Source organism: Apodemus sylvaticus, chromosome 11, assembly GCF_947179515.1.
Source record: "Apodemus sylvaticus chromosome 11, mApoSyl1.1, whole genome shotgun sequence".
Lineage (NCBI taxonomy): Eukaryota > Metazoa > Chordata > Mammalia > Rodentia > Muridae > Apodemus > Apodemus sylvaticus.
The window spans coordinates 15609128-15622245 of NC_067482.1; the positions used below are offsets into that span (position 1 = coordinate 15609128).

The window sequence follows — 13118 nt, forward strand, 5'->3', positions numbered from 1 at the left end:
TGCTGTTTTAAGATGATTGATTTTATGGGGAGTGGTGCTTGTGTACAAATAGGAATGGATAACCCTCACAGGCCTGCTGCCCTAGCAGGTCAGAATGAGGTTTCAGGTTGGCTGGAACAGCAATCACAGATCATTTCAAGCCACCACATAGATGATAGGAATAGAAGATTGACAGGTGCTCACACTTTCTAAAGCAACCCTTCAGCCCACGTCCCACTCTAGATTACATCTCCTTGAGGAAGGTTTTTTGGCTGATCCTAGTTGACTTACTCTCTGCTTCCTTGGGAGCAAAGGGCACCATCTCCCTCACACCCTCCTTTTTCCTTTTGCTTTCGTCCATTTAGGAAGCGGGCTTTGTAGAGATCACACAATACTACGGCTTACAATTTAGATGAACATGACCATGAACTGAGCATCCTATCTCAGGGATGTCCCAGCATCCTTGCTGCATGCCCCATCTTGTCTGCTGCAAAGAGAGTTGTAGGTAGAATTCCTGTATGTGGGGTAGCTCCCGACCATCTGAGTACATGCAGAACCCTGGCTAGTATAGTAATGGGGTCAAGCTATGCTCCGGCACCACCTCTAGAGTGGTTGATGCTGAAATTTATTGACCGAGCATCCACTTCATTCCTTGAGCTTCAATGTATAGTCCTGTCTCTGATATAGCAATCTGTTCCAAATCCAGTGAAAAAGAATATCTTCCAATTATGTCGTGTCTCTCATCAAAAACCTATTAAACCCTTACCTGATGCAAACTCTGGTCACATGAATAAAATCAAACAAGAAATAGTTATTCATAACAATAATCCTAGCCATAAGAAGGTTTCTGAGGCTGAAGGATTCCTAGAATTGGACCTCTAAACAACCTTGGATTCAGAGCATGACATGGTCACTGGTACAACTTGAAAACTGAATAGATCTTATGCAAATGAAGGAATAAATGTACCCACATGGTGTTGTACGGTGTATTAACAAATGGAATGTTTTTTATTTATCCAAGAAACTTTTGGGTGTGTTTGTGTGTGTGAATGACGATGAGTGGGAAATTTGTTATCACAATTCCTTCTGATTCAATGAGTGAAATGATTACAACTTTGATCTATAATTTAAAGGCTGGAGATTAAACCGGGAAATCCAATTCCGGTTTGGGCTTGAAGGGTGTGGCTACAATAGGGAGGGGCAAGCAGAGATGTATATAAAGGCTTCCATGGAGCCACATATCACAGTCAGAGGCTTGCATCTTAGAAAACTCCCTGATTCGGCTGGGATTTGGCAATATATCTGCATTGCTCAACTGGTATGTAAACCATTTTTTTTTTCCTTGGGTCATGCAGTTTGATATAGAGAAATTCAGACTCCTTAGGAGGAACCTGTTGAGGATCTTGGGTTTCATTGCAAATGAAATTTTAGCCTCATCACCAATAATATCCCATGATAGCTTGTGTATATATTCCATTACTTTGCCTGATATAACTGTTTGAGACAAGGATTCTGTATGTTGTTCCAACTCTCTTTGAGCTGGCCATGTGCCTCCAGGTAAGCTCCAAATCAGACAATCTGATTAAAATGCTCCTTCATGTTTCTCCTTCACTGTAATGGTCTTTATTTTTTTGTGAGACCCTGGATTACACTGTAGACCTGTAAGCCAGGTACCTTTGATATCCTTCCACATCATATAGGTGAAATGACACATGTGATTTACTCATGTGTTTTGCCTTAGCTTTTCCATTGCCTCTTTTACACACAAGTTTGCTCTGTGGACATATTCTACTTCCCAGACACAGGTAAGATTCAATCTTGTAGAAATGCACTGAAGTCATTCTGTTTTCTGGGAATTAATCTTGATCCATAACTCATGGATTTACATTGGTATGTTTGTTTCCTCGGTTTCTTTTTGTTTGCATAGGTTTGAGATATTTTATTTTGTTTTTGAGAAAGGGTCCTACATAAAATATTTTGATCTGACAATTATGTGAATATTTGCTTGATATAAAGACTTCCACATTATCATTGTGGGAGCCTCTCTTTCCACTACCAGTTTAGGTTAAACAGGCAAATTGATTTCTCTGTTACTGTTAGAGCATTAGCTCAGAAGCTTAGTGGTTGATATAATGTTGAGGAAGTTGAATTAAGTTTGTCTTGAACGTGTATTCCTTTCTGACTTCTTGGCAGGAGTCTTTTGACTCGAGACTTTAGAAGATGAGTATTCAGACCGCAGCCACACTCAAGAAGCTGGCAATTCAGTCTCTGGTGAGAGATGAGGCTTTGGCCATATCCTCTCTGGAGGATCTCCCCTCTGTACTCTTCCCAGCACTGTTCAAGGAGGCTTTCAGTGGCAGACAAACCAAGCTCATAAAGGCAATGTTGGCAGCCTGGCCTTTCCCCTGTCTCCCTGTGGGGGCATTGATGAAGACGCCTAAACTGGAAATGTTGCAAGCTGTGCTAGATGGAATAGACATGCGACTGACTAAAGGGTTTCACCCCAGGTGAGCAAAGGTCAAGTATTATATAAGAGACCATGTGGGGTACACAGTAGAGATTGTGGGGTCATTGCGAATGGCTTCTGATGGGATCACCAGACAGTGATTCAGGAACCTCATAGCTATTGTGTGCTTGGACTAAGGACAGTTATCAGTGGATTAGGGCTTTGATCCAAGCAGCCTCACAGTAGAATGTGCCTATCTATCCCTGCCATTCCTAAAACCATTAATAACGGGAATAGGGAGAAATAATGAGTAATTTAGAGGAAGGAAAGTGGTCAGGGCCACACATGCAGCTCAGAGAAAATTGTGCAGCATGCATGTGTGCACATTGCACTGTTGTTTAAAAAATATACAGCTTGGCAGGCTGAGGGGTATTTCACTATAGAGTCACTTAGTGAAACCTTACTGAGGGTCATCGCGGCTGCTGATACTTGACATGTGTTCACCCTCAGCAGGGGAAAACTTCAGGTTCTGGACCTGAGGAATGTGCACCATGCCTTTTGGAACATATGGGCTGGTACAGAGGACGATAGCTGTTCTTCAGAGCCCTTGGATGAGAAGCCAGTAGTGAAGGTCCTTCCCAGATATGCAGTGAGGAGGCAGCTGAAGGTGGTAGCTGAGTTGTGCCTCAGGCCACGCCTTGATGAAGCACAAGCAGCCTTCTTGAAGTGGGCCCAGCAGAGAAAGGACTCCCTACATTTGTGTTGTGCAAAGATGAAGATCTGGGCTATGCCCATGGACTTTATCAGCAAGATCTTGAATATATTTCATCCAGAGCATATTGAGGAATTGGAACTGAACACTCAGTGGAATTTGTACAAGCTGGCCGAATTTGCTTCCTGCTTTGGGCAGATGAGAAATCTTTGCAAACTCTTCCTGGCACCCCTCTACAAGAACGTCTTCAAGATTTCCAATAGGACAGGAGACAGAGAAGAGCAGTATATCCAGGAGTTCATATCTGTCTTCTCCAAATTCAATTGTCTCCAGCATCTCTCCATGAGTGGTGTCCATTTCCTCAAAGACCACATGAATCAGGTCCTCAGGTGAGCAAGGATGGAGGACTGGGTCAGCTAGCAGAGCAAATTTTCCTCTTCCATTTTAAAGATTAGTGGTCCAGGATGCCTGTCTGTCAGTCACTGGGAACAAACATTTAGGGGCTCCTTAGAATATGTAAGTAATGTGTAGTGATTCCAAGTCTTAAATGAGCATTCCTGAAGCAGAGGACAAAAGGGACATAAGGAGTAGGACACATATGGTCAGGAGGGCTGGAAATTCTTCTTGGAATCATAGGCAAACAATCCATCAAAAAGGGGACAGGAAGAGGTGAATGTACTTAGATCTTGAGGGACTCAGCAGCAATGTGAGAAGGTGAGCTGTCTGCTTAGATCTGTGGGCACAGCCTTCCCTCTCCCCCTACTTCTCCGTGAGTGAAATGGTTGACCCTCAGTAGGGCTGAGGGCATGAGACAAGAGGGAGTGTGGGCATCTGCATGATAGCATGAGTGACTGTGGAGAGGTCAGGGTGCAATGCAGCATTGACTGAGGCCACAGGTCATGTCCTTAGATCCTGTCAGGACTCTCCTGGCATGAAACTTCCTCCTTGGTATCTTGGGTTTTATAGGGTATAATGGTTTTCTGCTTGAGACTATGGCCAGCAGATCAAGTGTGGGTTTGACTTCACTAAGCTGATTCCAAAAGGAAGCATCTCAGATAATATCTGTGATCATTTGCTCACACTCAGCTTGGGGTTCCTGTTCCCTTCTAAGACATTGAAAAGCCCACCCCATGCTCTCCATCACCATTTGCCAGAACTAACGCTCTGGTCCCCTTCATCTCTAGGCACCTGATGACGCCACTGACCTCCCTTTCTGTCACTTACTACCAACTTTCACAGTCAGACTTGGATTCCTTCTCCCACTGCCAGAGTGTCTTTCAGCTAAAACATCTGGAAATGAGAGGTGTGGTTCTAACAGATTTGGATCTGATGCCTATGAAATGTCTCCTCCAAAAAGTGGCAGATACTCTAGAAACTATGGATTTTCAGGGATGTAGGATGAAGGACTCCCAGCTCATTGCCCTCCTACCTGCCCTCACACATTGCTCTCAGCTCACCAAGATCAACTTCTACAACAATTGCTTCTCCATGCCCATCCTGAAGGACCTTTTGGAGCACACAGTCAACTGGAGCAAGATGAATGTGGAACAATACCCTGCCCCTCTGGAGTGCTATGATACGTTGGCTCATGTCTCCAGAGTAAGATTTGCCCAACTTTGTCTGCAGCTCCTGGAAACTCTCAGGGCAATAAGGCAGCCCAAGAACATCTCCTTTGCTACAGATAATTGTCCTAAATGTGGTGAGTGCTGTGTCTATGGCCAAGGTGCGAGATTTTGTTTTTGCTGGCACTGAGCATGGATACAGGACTTCCTGATGTGAATAACGGACAGGACTGGGACACATCTCTCATGCATGGTGGTCAGAGACTGTGACTTCAGACACTTTATACATGCTTGGAAACAAAAGACTGTACAAGAACTGAGATCCTGGAAGCTGAGCTTGGCATGGGAAACAATCTGTTGGACTGTGTGAACAGAGGACTTGTGGAGTCAGGATGACAACTTGGCTGTTTTGAGTGACTTCTGCCGGGACAGATTAAGAGATGCTTTGTAATGGACTTGCCAACTTTTGTTCTGAACTGTAATGTCATGTCAATAAACAGAACCACGCTTCTTTTTTTAGATGTCATTCCTGGTGTGTAACTAGCATAAAGTATCTACCTTTAATCATTCTGCAACAAATACCCTCTGGAGAGGGTCAAAATGAACACATGGATGCCAGACATGTAATGATTCAAAATCCTGGGTACATGGATAATGTTATAAGCTAAGGTGATTCACATATGGATCTCTAGGTTAGCATGTGCTGAAGAAGAATTCATAAGAACAGCCTACATGTCTCTCACACTTCTTTTTTATTCCTTCCCATCCCTCCTCTCCCTGCCTGCTATTCAACTTCACAGGCCTTGTTGCTTTGAACCTTTGAACTTGCTCCATGCTTGCCCACAGCAAACTCCTTTCATGCTCTACAGACAGACAACCAATCAAAGAAGCCAAACCCCACGTATTAAAGGAGGTGACTCCTGTTTTAATAGTACATTTTGCTAGAAAAGAGGGCCAAAGTTTGGTTTCAGCACTTTTATCATCAGATGCCTCCAGCTGGAACTCAAGCTTCAGGTGCTAGGTCCATCTCTTCAGATATCTGTGGATCCTGGCTTTTACACATTATGCACAATACATATGCATATACACCAAAATGAAAAAGTCTTAAATAGCCCTCCATTTCACAAATATTTCACAAAATGAACTAATTTATTAAACTGAAGTTGCTTGAGTTGTGTGTGTCTCCAATGATTTTCCCCTACAGCACACTGTGAAGAGAATATGTGAAGTTTCAGGTGTATTAATTGAGCTTAGTTGTTGAGCAGCAGCCTAGCTAGTGTTGGGCTCCAATGGTTCAATCTCCTTGAGCCCTTATGAGACTAGGTTGGTTGATTCTGTAGGTTTTCTTCTGGTGTCCGTGAACTCTCTGACTCCTTCAATATTCCCTCTAGTCTTCCACAAGATTCCCTGAACTTTGTCTAATATTTGTCTGTGGGTCTCTGCATCTGTTTTTGTCAGTGGCTGGGTGAAACCTCTCAAAAGATAGTTATTCTAGGATTCTATTTAGAGAATATCATTAATAATGTCAGGGCTCTTGAACTCATTGTAAAAGGTGACACTTCCTGAACAGAACACCCATAGATCAGGCACTAAGACCAAAACTTTTCAAGTGTGACCTCAAGAAAGTAGAAATACTCAGTAAGGCAAATACAGCATCAGTAGGTCAAAACAGTACCCTAAATAATGGCAAAAATATCTTCACCAGCTGTACATTCGACAGAGGGTTGATATCAAACAATGTAAATACCTCAAGAAATTAGACATCAAAAACCCAATACTCCATTTAAAAAAAAAAATGGAGTACAGAATTCAACAAAGAATTTTCAACAGGAAAGCTCTAATTGCCAGGATATACTTAAGGAAATATCCAACATTCCTAGGAAAATGCAAATTGTAAGGAGTCTGAGATTCCTTCCTATACACATGAGCATGGCTAGGATAAAAACTGAAATGAGCGCACATGCAGGTGAGGATTTGGAGCAAGGGAGACAATCTTGCATTTCTGGTGAGTGTGTAAATTTGCACACCATATTTGGAAATCATGCTGGGTGATTATCACAAATAATTTTACTTCAAGGCCCAGTTATACAATTCCTGGCCATAAACTCAAAACTTCTTCTGCCATAGCACAAGAACACTTGCTCAACTTCATTCATAGCACCTTTATTCATAATAATCAGAAAATGTTAGCACACCACCTGTCTCTCACTGAAGATTGGATAAGGAAAATCATGTACATTTCTGTCATGGAATACTAATCATATATTAAAAATAAGGATTATAATGCAATTTTCAGGCAAATAGATAGAACTCGAAAATATCCATTCTTAGTGAGGTCATTGTGACCCAGAAGAATGTGCATGCTATGTACTCACTAATACATGGATATTAGCCATAGACTAATGGAAAAGCATGCTACAATCCAAACACTCAAAGAAACTAAGTAAGATTAGGGCCCTAGGTAAGATGATTGAATCTCACTAGGTAAGGTAAATAGAATGTATATTACTAGTGGTTGATCAGAGGGAACTGTATGGGTGCTGGTATGGGACACAAAGAGAGGTATGGAAATCAAGTGTGTTGGGAGGAGCCGCCTCCACTGTGCTGGGAGAGAGAAATACAATCCATTTGGGGGCATCTCAGGTACAAGACAGACACACAGGATGGGGCAGGCTCATGGGAGTATATGGGAGTGACCTTGGCTGGAAACTCCGGAGCTGGGGATAGGGAGACTGAAAGTGGACACTTCCTGTAGTCAGGCAGGATTTCCAGTGGGGGGAAGGTAACACCAACCCACCAACAAAACCTTCCATCTAAAATTTTCCCTGACTACAATATGTGCAGGTATAAACCTGGAGCTGAGTTTGAAAGAATAGCCAACTATAGACTGGAGAAACATGAGGATTAACCCATGTCAGAAAGCCAAACTCTGACACGCCTGATGATACTTGGTTGTGCTTAAGCACAGAATCCTAGCATAACTGTCATACAAGAATCTTCATCCAGCATCTAGTGGCACCAGAAGGATTTGCACAGCAAAACATTAGGCAGAATTCAGAGAGAGTTGGGGAAAAGTCAAAAGGAGGTTTGAGGGAGTCAGATGGTGTCAATTTACCACAAGGAGATCAAGAGAACCAAATTTCCTGGACTCATTGGGGTTTATCAGAGACTGAACCACCCACCATCAAAAGCATGCAAGGTCTAGACCTAGACTCCCTGAACATATGGAGCAGATGCGAATCATGGGCTTATTGCATGTCTCATAAAAACCAGACAGCAGGGTTTCTCTTATTCAACTTCATGGCCTTCCATGGGAAACTTTTCCCCTAACTGTGCTTCCTTGTCTGGCCCCAGTGGGCAGGGATGTATTTAGAGCTGATGTAAATTGGTGTGCCAGGGCATTGTGGAAACTGCTGGGGGTAGGGCATGTGTGCCTCTTCTTCTCTGGGGAGAATGGGAGCAGGAAATGAGGGGGAAAGGGTCACAGGGTAGGTATGGGAAGAAAGCAACTTCAGGATGTGATCAGGTGGTAAAGCGAATACACAAATGAATTAATGAAAACCCAAAGAAATGATAGATAGGGAGCTAGATATGTTTCACAGTTAAATGTTGCCTACTGCAAACTAAATAGAAACACATTCTATCTGAAATATGGTAGCAACATGTTTTCTTAAGCCTCATATTTACACTAAAAATCATTAAATATGCTAATTTTGATATACATTAATGTAATGAGGATTGTGAAGCTTTGTGGCTACTGTTAGTATATACTTATACCTGATAATTAACATATGTAAATTATTCAAACAATGTTGTTTCAGTCAGACATCATGCTACATATATAAATAGCTAAGTTTATATTTATTTTATTTTACTCTCTGCCCACTGCACATTTTTTTCTTTTTCCTCTCTTTTCTTTTCTTTTTTTAAAATTAGATGTATTCTTTATTTACATTTCTTTTGGGGGGAGGGCTTTGGATTTGATTTTTTCAAGACAGGGTTTCTTTGTAGAGCCATGGCTGTCCTGGAATGCACTCTGAAGACCAGGCTGGCCAAGAACTCAGAAATCTGCCTGCCTCTGCCTCCCAGGTCCTGGGATTAAAGGTGTGCTCCATCATTGTCTGGCCTTTATTTACATTTCAAATGTTTTCTCCTTGCCTGGATCACCCCCTCCCAAAAGTCCCATTAGACCTCTTCCCTCCCCCTGTTCCCCAATCGAACGCCTCCTTTATCCTTGTCCTGATATTCCCCTACACTGCTGTATTGAGCCTTTCCAGGACCAGGGCCTTCTCCTTCATTCTCCTTGTGTTACAAGACATTTTATGAAAAAATTATTTTCAGTAAAGGAAAAGCAATGTAAAGGGGATGGAGATATAACTGAGCATTTTAGAGTACTGGATACTCTAACGAATACATCCGGTTCATTTGCCTGCTTATACGTTGCAACTTCTGTGTCCTGTATTCCCAGTGCTCTTAACTGCTGAACCATACATTCAGTAAATATGAGGTAAACATGATCAAGGATCAGCTTGGCACATAGTCTACAGATAAGCCAACAAGACAGGAGCTAGACAGGTAAAAGGCTCTTACCACACAAGGATGCAGAGGTTTGGACTCTTTACTTTGCATGTAGCCTAGGTTATAGATGGAAACTCTTTTATCTAGGCAGCCATAAAATTAGTGCTGGGGTTCAATACAGGAAAGGATCTCAGTATCCAAATGTGAGAAGTAATATAGTACAGTCCTAGAAACTTGAAGGTTGTGAGCTGTATCACTCTTGATTATGAGAGCACCTGCAACATGGAGAAGGCCAGTGACTCCTTAAGGTGAGCCCCAGTCTTAAGGACAGTTTCTTCACAACCTTAGAACTGGCAAGCCTGCCCCTGAGATTACTCACTAGGCACTTCTGGAAGAAAGTTACCAGATATTCACAGGTTGAGGATCAAGCCTAATTGTTGCCAGTGTCCCGTGATAGCCAAATTTCTGAAGAAAATGTTGGGAGAAGCCATTCTCAGAAGTTCCACTGGATTCCAAGCCTGTAGTCTGTGGCTTCTGCCTGTTAAATCCAATTGACAATCAAGGAAGTTAATGGTAGCTCACAGCTTTGGGCAGCAAACAGGTGTTCTGAGTCACACAATGTTCCTTCCAAGTTCCTACAGGTGTAGCTCAGGGGTGACAACAGAAAGGAATTGTGTGTGCAAGGAAGATGTGAGTGGCTATATTCTAAGGTCACAACTGTGAAGTAGCTGCTACACATTCATTGGTGCTAGAGGGCAGCAAGCTACCAGAATAATATCTCAGAGCACCAGATCAGCAAAGGGGCTGGAGTATGTTGGCCAGAGAAAGAACAGGGATTAGCAACAGGATCACATCCTCAGGCAAGGCCAGAGGAAACCCTCAAGGGCAGAAGTCACATAAACAAACAAACAAGAAACAAACCAAAACAAGAAAACCTGCCAGGCTCCCCAACCTCCTACTCTGACAATCATGCAACAGAAGGCCAAAGTCACCAGGACAGGGCTCCTAGCACTTTGGAAAAACCATGCAGACTAAACATAAGAATCTACTGTGCCCCACCCTTTGCATGAACTTCTTCAAGGACACCCAGGACATGCTCCGCAGAGGGACATAGGTCAATCACCGAAAATCGCTCCAAATAAGCTTGCAGGAATATAATAGGATCTGGAATCTATTCCCTCCCACTGAGTACAATGCCTGGACCTGAACAAAGCCCCTTTCCCACCCTTGGGTGTTTTGGCAAAAGCCTACATTGTGTCTAAGGCTGGAAATTTATCAGGCTCAGTAAAAATGAGTCATTATCTTTATCTTTGACCAGAGGTACTTTTAACTCTTCCATTAAGAACTATAGTGCTGAGTAACTTATCAAGGTCAGTGGTAGCCCCTAGGCTCCATAATTCCCTGTGCATCAGTGCCATCCAGCTCAATGTCTCTTTTACCTTGGACCCAATTTACACTGAAATTCTTTTTTTCCAGTATGGATTTCTCCTTGCTTTTCCCAAGAGACATCCTTAGCTCTTTGGAGAAACCTGTTTTCTCTTGACCAACGGGATTAGAACCTTCACTGGGTTTCATTCATGAAAACTAGGACGAGAGACTGAGCTGCCTATTTACCACTGAGCTACAATTATTGGTATTTGGTTGGGAGAGACAGAATCACATTGTGTCGGCTAGGTAGAGTCAGTTTGGAGCCATCCTTCTTCAGTCTCCTGAAGCTTTATTTCACCACCTTCCTGGATCAGCTCTCATGCTGTTCTGTACTTGATAACTGTCTTGCTACATTTGTGTATTGGTGTACCAGCAGCAGAGCATGCGTGTAGATGGGGGAGGACTCAAAACTGCAGTGGTTTCTCTCCTTCCACCCGAGGGCCCCATTACTGAACTCAGCACTTACTTGGGCGGCAAGTGCTATTGCTCTTTGGGCCATCTCACTGGACCTTAAGCTCTCTGGAGGATTTTCTTTTAGAATTGTGTTTTGGGTAATTTTTGCTTTGCTTGATTGCTTGTCTGGTTTTGGGTTGTTTGGTTGTTTGGTTATTTGGTGGTTTTTGAAAGTGATGGTCTGTTTAACATGTCTCTTTCTTCCTGAACTCAGTCTGAACAACATGCTGATCTTGACCTTAGTCGTTCACCTGCTACTACCTCCCTAATGCTAGTTTTAAGGATTGTACCTGCGCCATCTAGTAAACTACACTTTGTTTATGTGTTTCTTTGTTTTGTTGTTTTGGGGCAGGGTTTCATTGTTTAAGAGCCCTAGATGTCCCATAAGCTACTCTGTGGTCCAGTTTGGCCTCAACATCAAAGGTGCCCCTGCCTCTCTTGAGATTTAGGTCTGTGCTACCCTGCTCAGCTCTGGTTTAATTATAAGACAGATCCTCACTCCATAGGCTTTACTGGTTTTTGAATTATTTATTTAGATGAGGGTAGCCTTGAACTCACTGACCCAGTCAACCTTGGACTCCTGAGGGGATGGATTAAAGGTGTGTGCCACAAAACCCAAGATAGAGCTGCTGTTTTAAGATGATTGATTTTATGGGGAGTGGTGCTTGTGTACAAATAGGAATGGATAACCCTCACAGGCCTGCTTCCCTAGCAGGTCAGAATGAGGTTTCAGGTTGGCTGGAACTGTAATCACAGATCATTTCAAGCCACCACATAGATGATAGGAATAGAAGATTGACAGGTGCTCACACTTTCTAAAGCAACCCTTCAGCCCACGTCCCACTCTAGATTACATCTCCTTGAGGAAGGTTTTTTGGCTGATCCTAGTTGACTTATTCTCTGCTTCCTTGGGAGCCAAGGGCACCATCTCCCTCACACCCTCCTTTTTCCTTTTGCTTTCGTCCATTTAGGAAGCAGGCTTTGTAGAGATCACACAATACTACGGCTTACAATTTAGATGAACATGACCATGAACTGAGCATCCTATCTCAGGGATGTCCCAGCATCCTTGCTGCATGCCCCATCTTGTCTGCTGCAAAGAGAGTTGTAGGTAGAATTCCTGTATGTGGGGTAGCTCCCGACGATCTGAGTACATGCAGAACCCTGGCTAGTATAGTAATGGGGTCAAGCTATGCTCCGGCACCACCTCTAGAGTGGTTGATGCTGAAATTTATTGACCGAGCATCCACTTCATTCCTTGAGCTTCAATGTATAGTCCTGTCTCTGATATAGCAATCTGTTCCAAATCCAGTGAAAAAGAATATCTTCCAATTATGTCGTGTCTCTCATCAAAAACCGATTAAACCCTTACCTGATGCAAACTCTGGTCACATGAATAAAATCAAACAGAAAAAGTTATTCATAACAATAATCCTAGCCATAAGAAGGTTTCTGAGGCTGAAGGATTCCTAGAATTGGACCTCTAAAACAACCTTGGATTCAGAGCATGACATGGTCACTGGTACAACTTGAAAACTGAATAGATCTTATGCAAATGAAGGAATAAATGTACCCACATGGTGTTGTATGGTGTATTAACAAACGGAATGCTTTTTATTTATCCAAGAAACTTTTGGGTGTGTTTGTGTGTGTGAATGACGATGAGTGGGAAATTTGTTATCACAAGTCCTTCTGATTCAATGAGTGAAATGATTACAACTTTGATCTATAATTTAAAGGCTGGAGATTAAACCGGGAAATACAATTCCGGTTTGGGTTTGAAGGGTGTGGCTACAATAGAGAGGGGCAAGCAGAGATGTATATAAAGGCTTCCATGGAGCCACATATCACAGTCAGAGGCTTGCATCTTAGAAAACTCCCTGATTCGGCTGGGATTTGGCAACATATCTGCATTGCTCAACTGGTATGTAAACAATTTTTTTTCCCTTGGGTCATGCAGTTTGATATAGAGAAATTCAGACTCCTTAGGAGGAACCTGTTGAGGATCTTGGGTTTCATT

At 42.7% G+C, this 13118-nt stretch overlaps 1 protein-coding gene across 1 annotated transcript; it reads left to right on the forward strand.

Moving 5' to 3' along the window:
- The first annotated feature begins 2199 nt into the window (after positions 1-2199).
- LOC127696403 (PRAME family member 8-like) lies at positions 2200-4889 on the forward strand. Its single transcript, XM_052199119.1, has 3 exons — positions 2200-2486; positions 2936-3526; positions 4322-4889. Exons 1-3 carry the CDS (start codon positions 2200-2202, stop codon positions 4887-4889), a joined length of 1446 nt encoding a protein of 481 aa, XP_052055079.1.
- The last annotated feature ends 8229 nt before the right edge of the window (positions 4890-13118 follow it).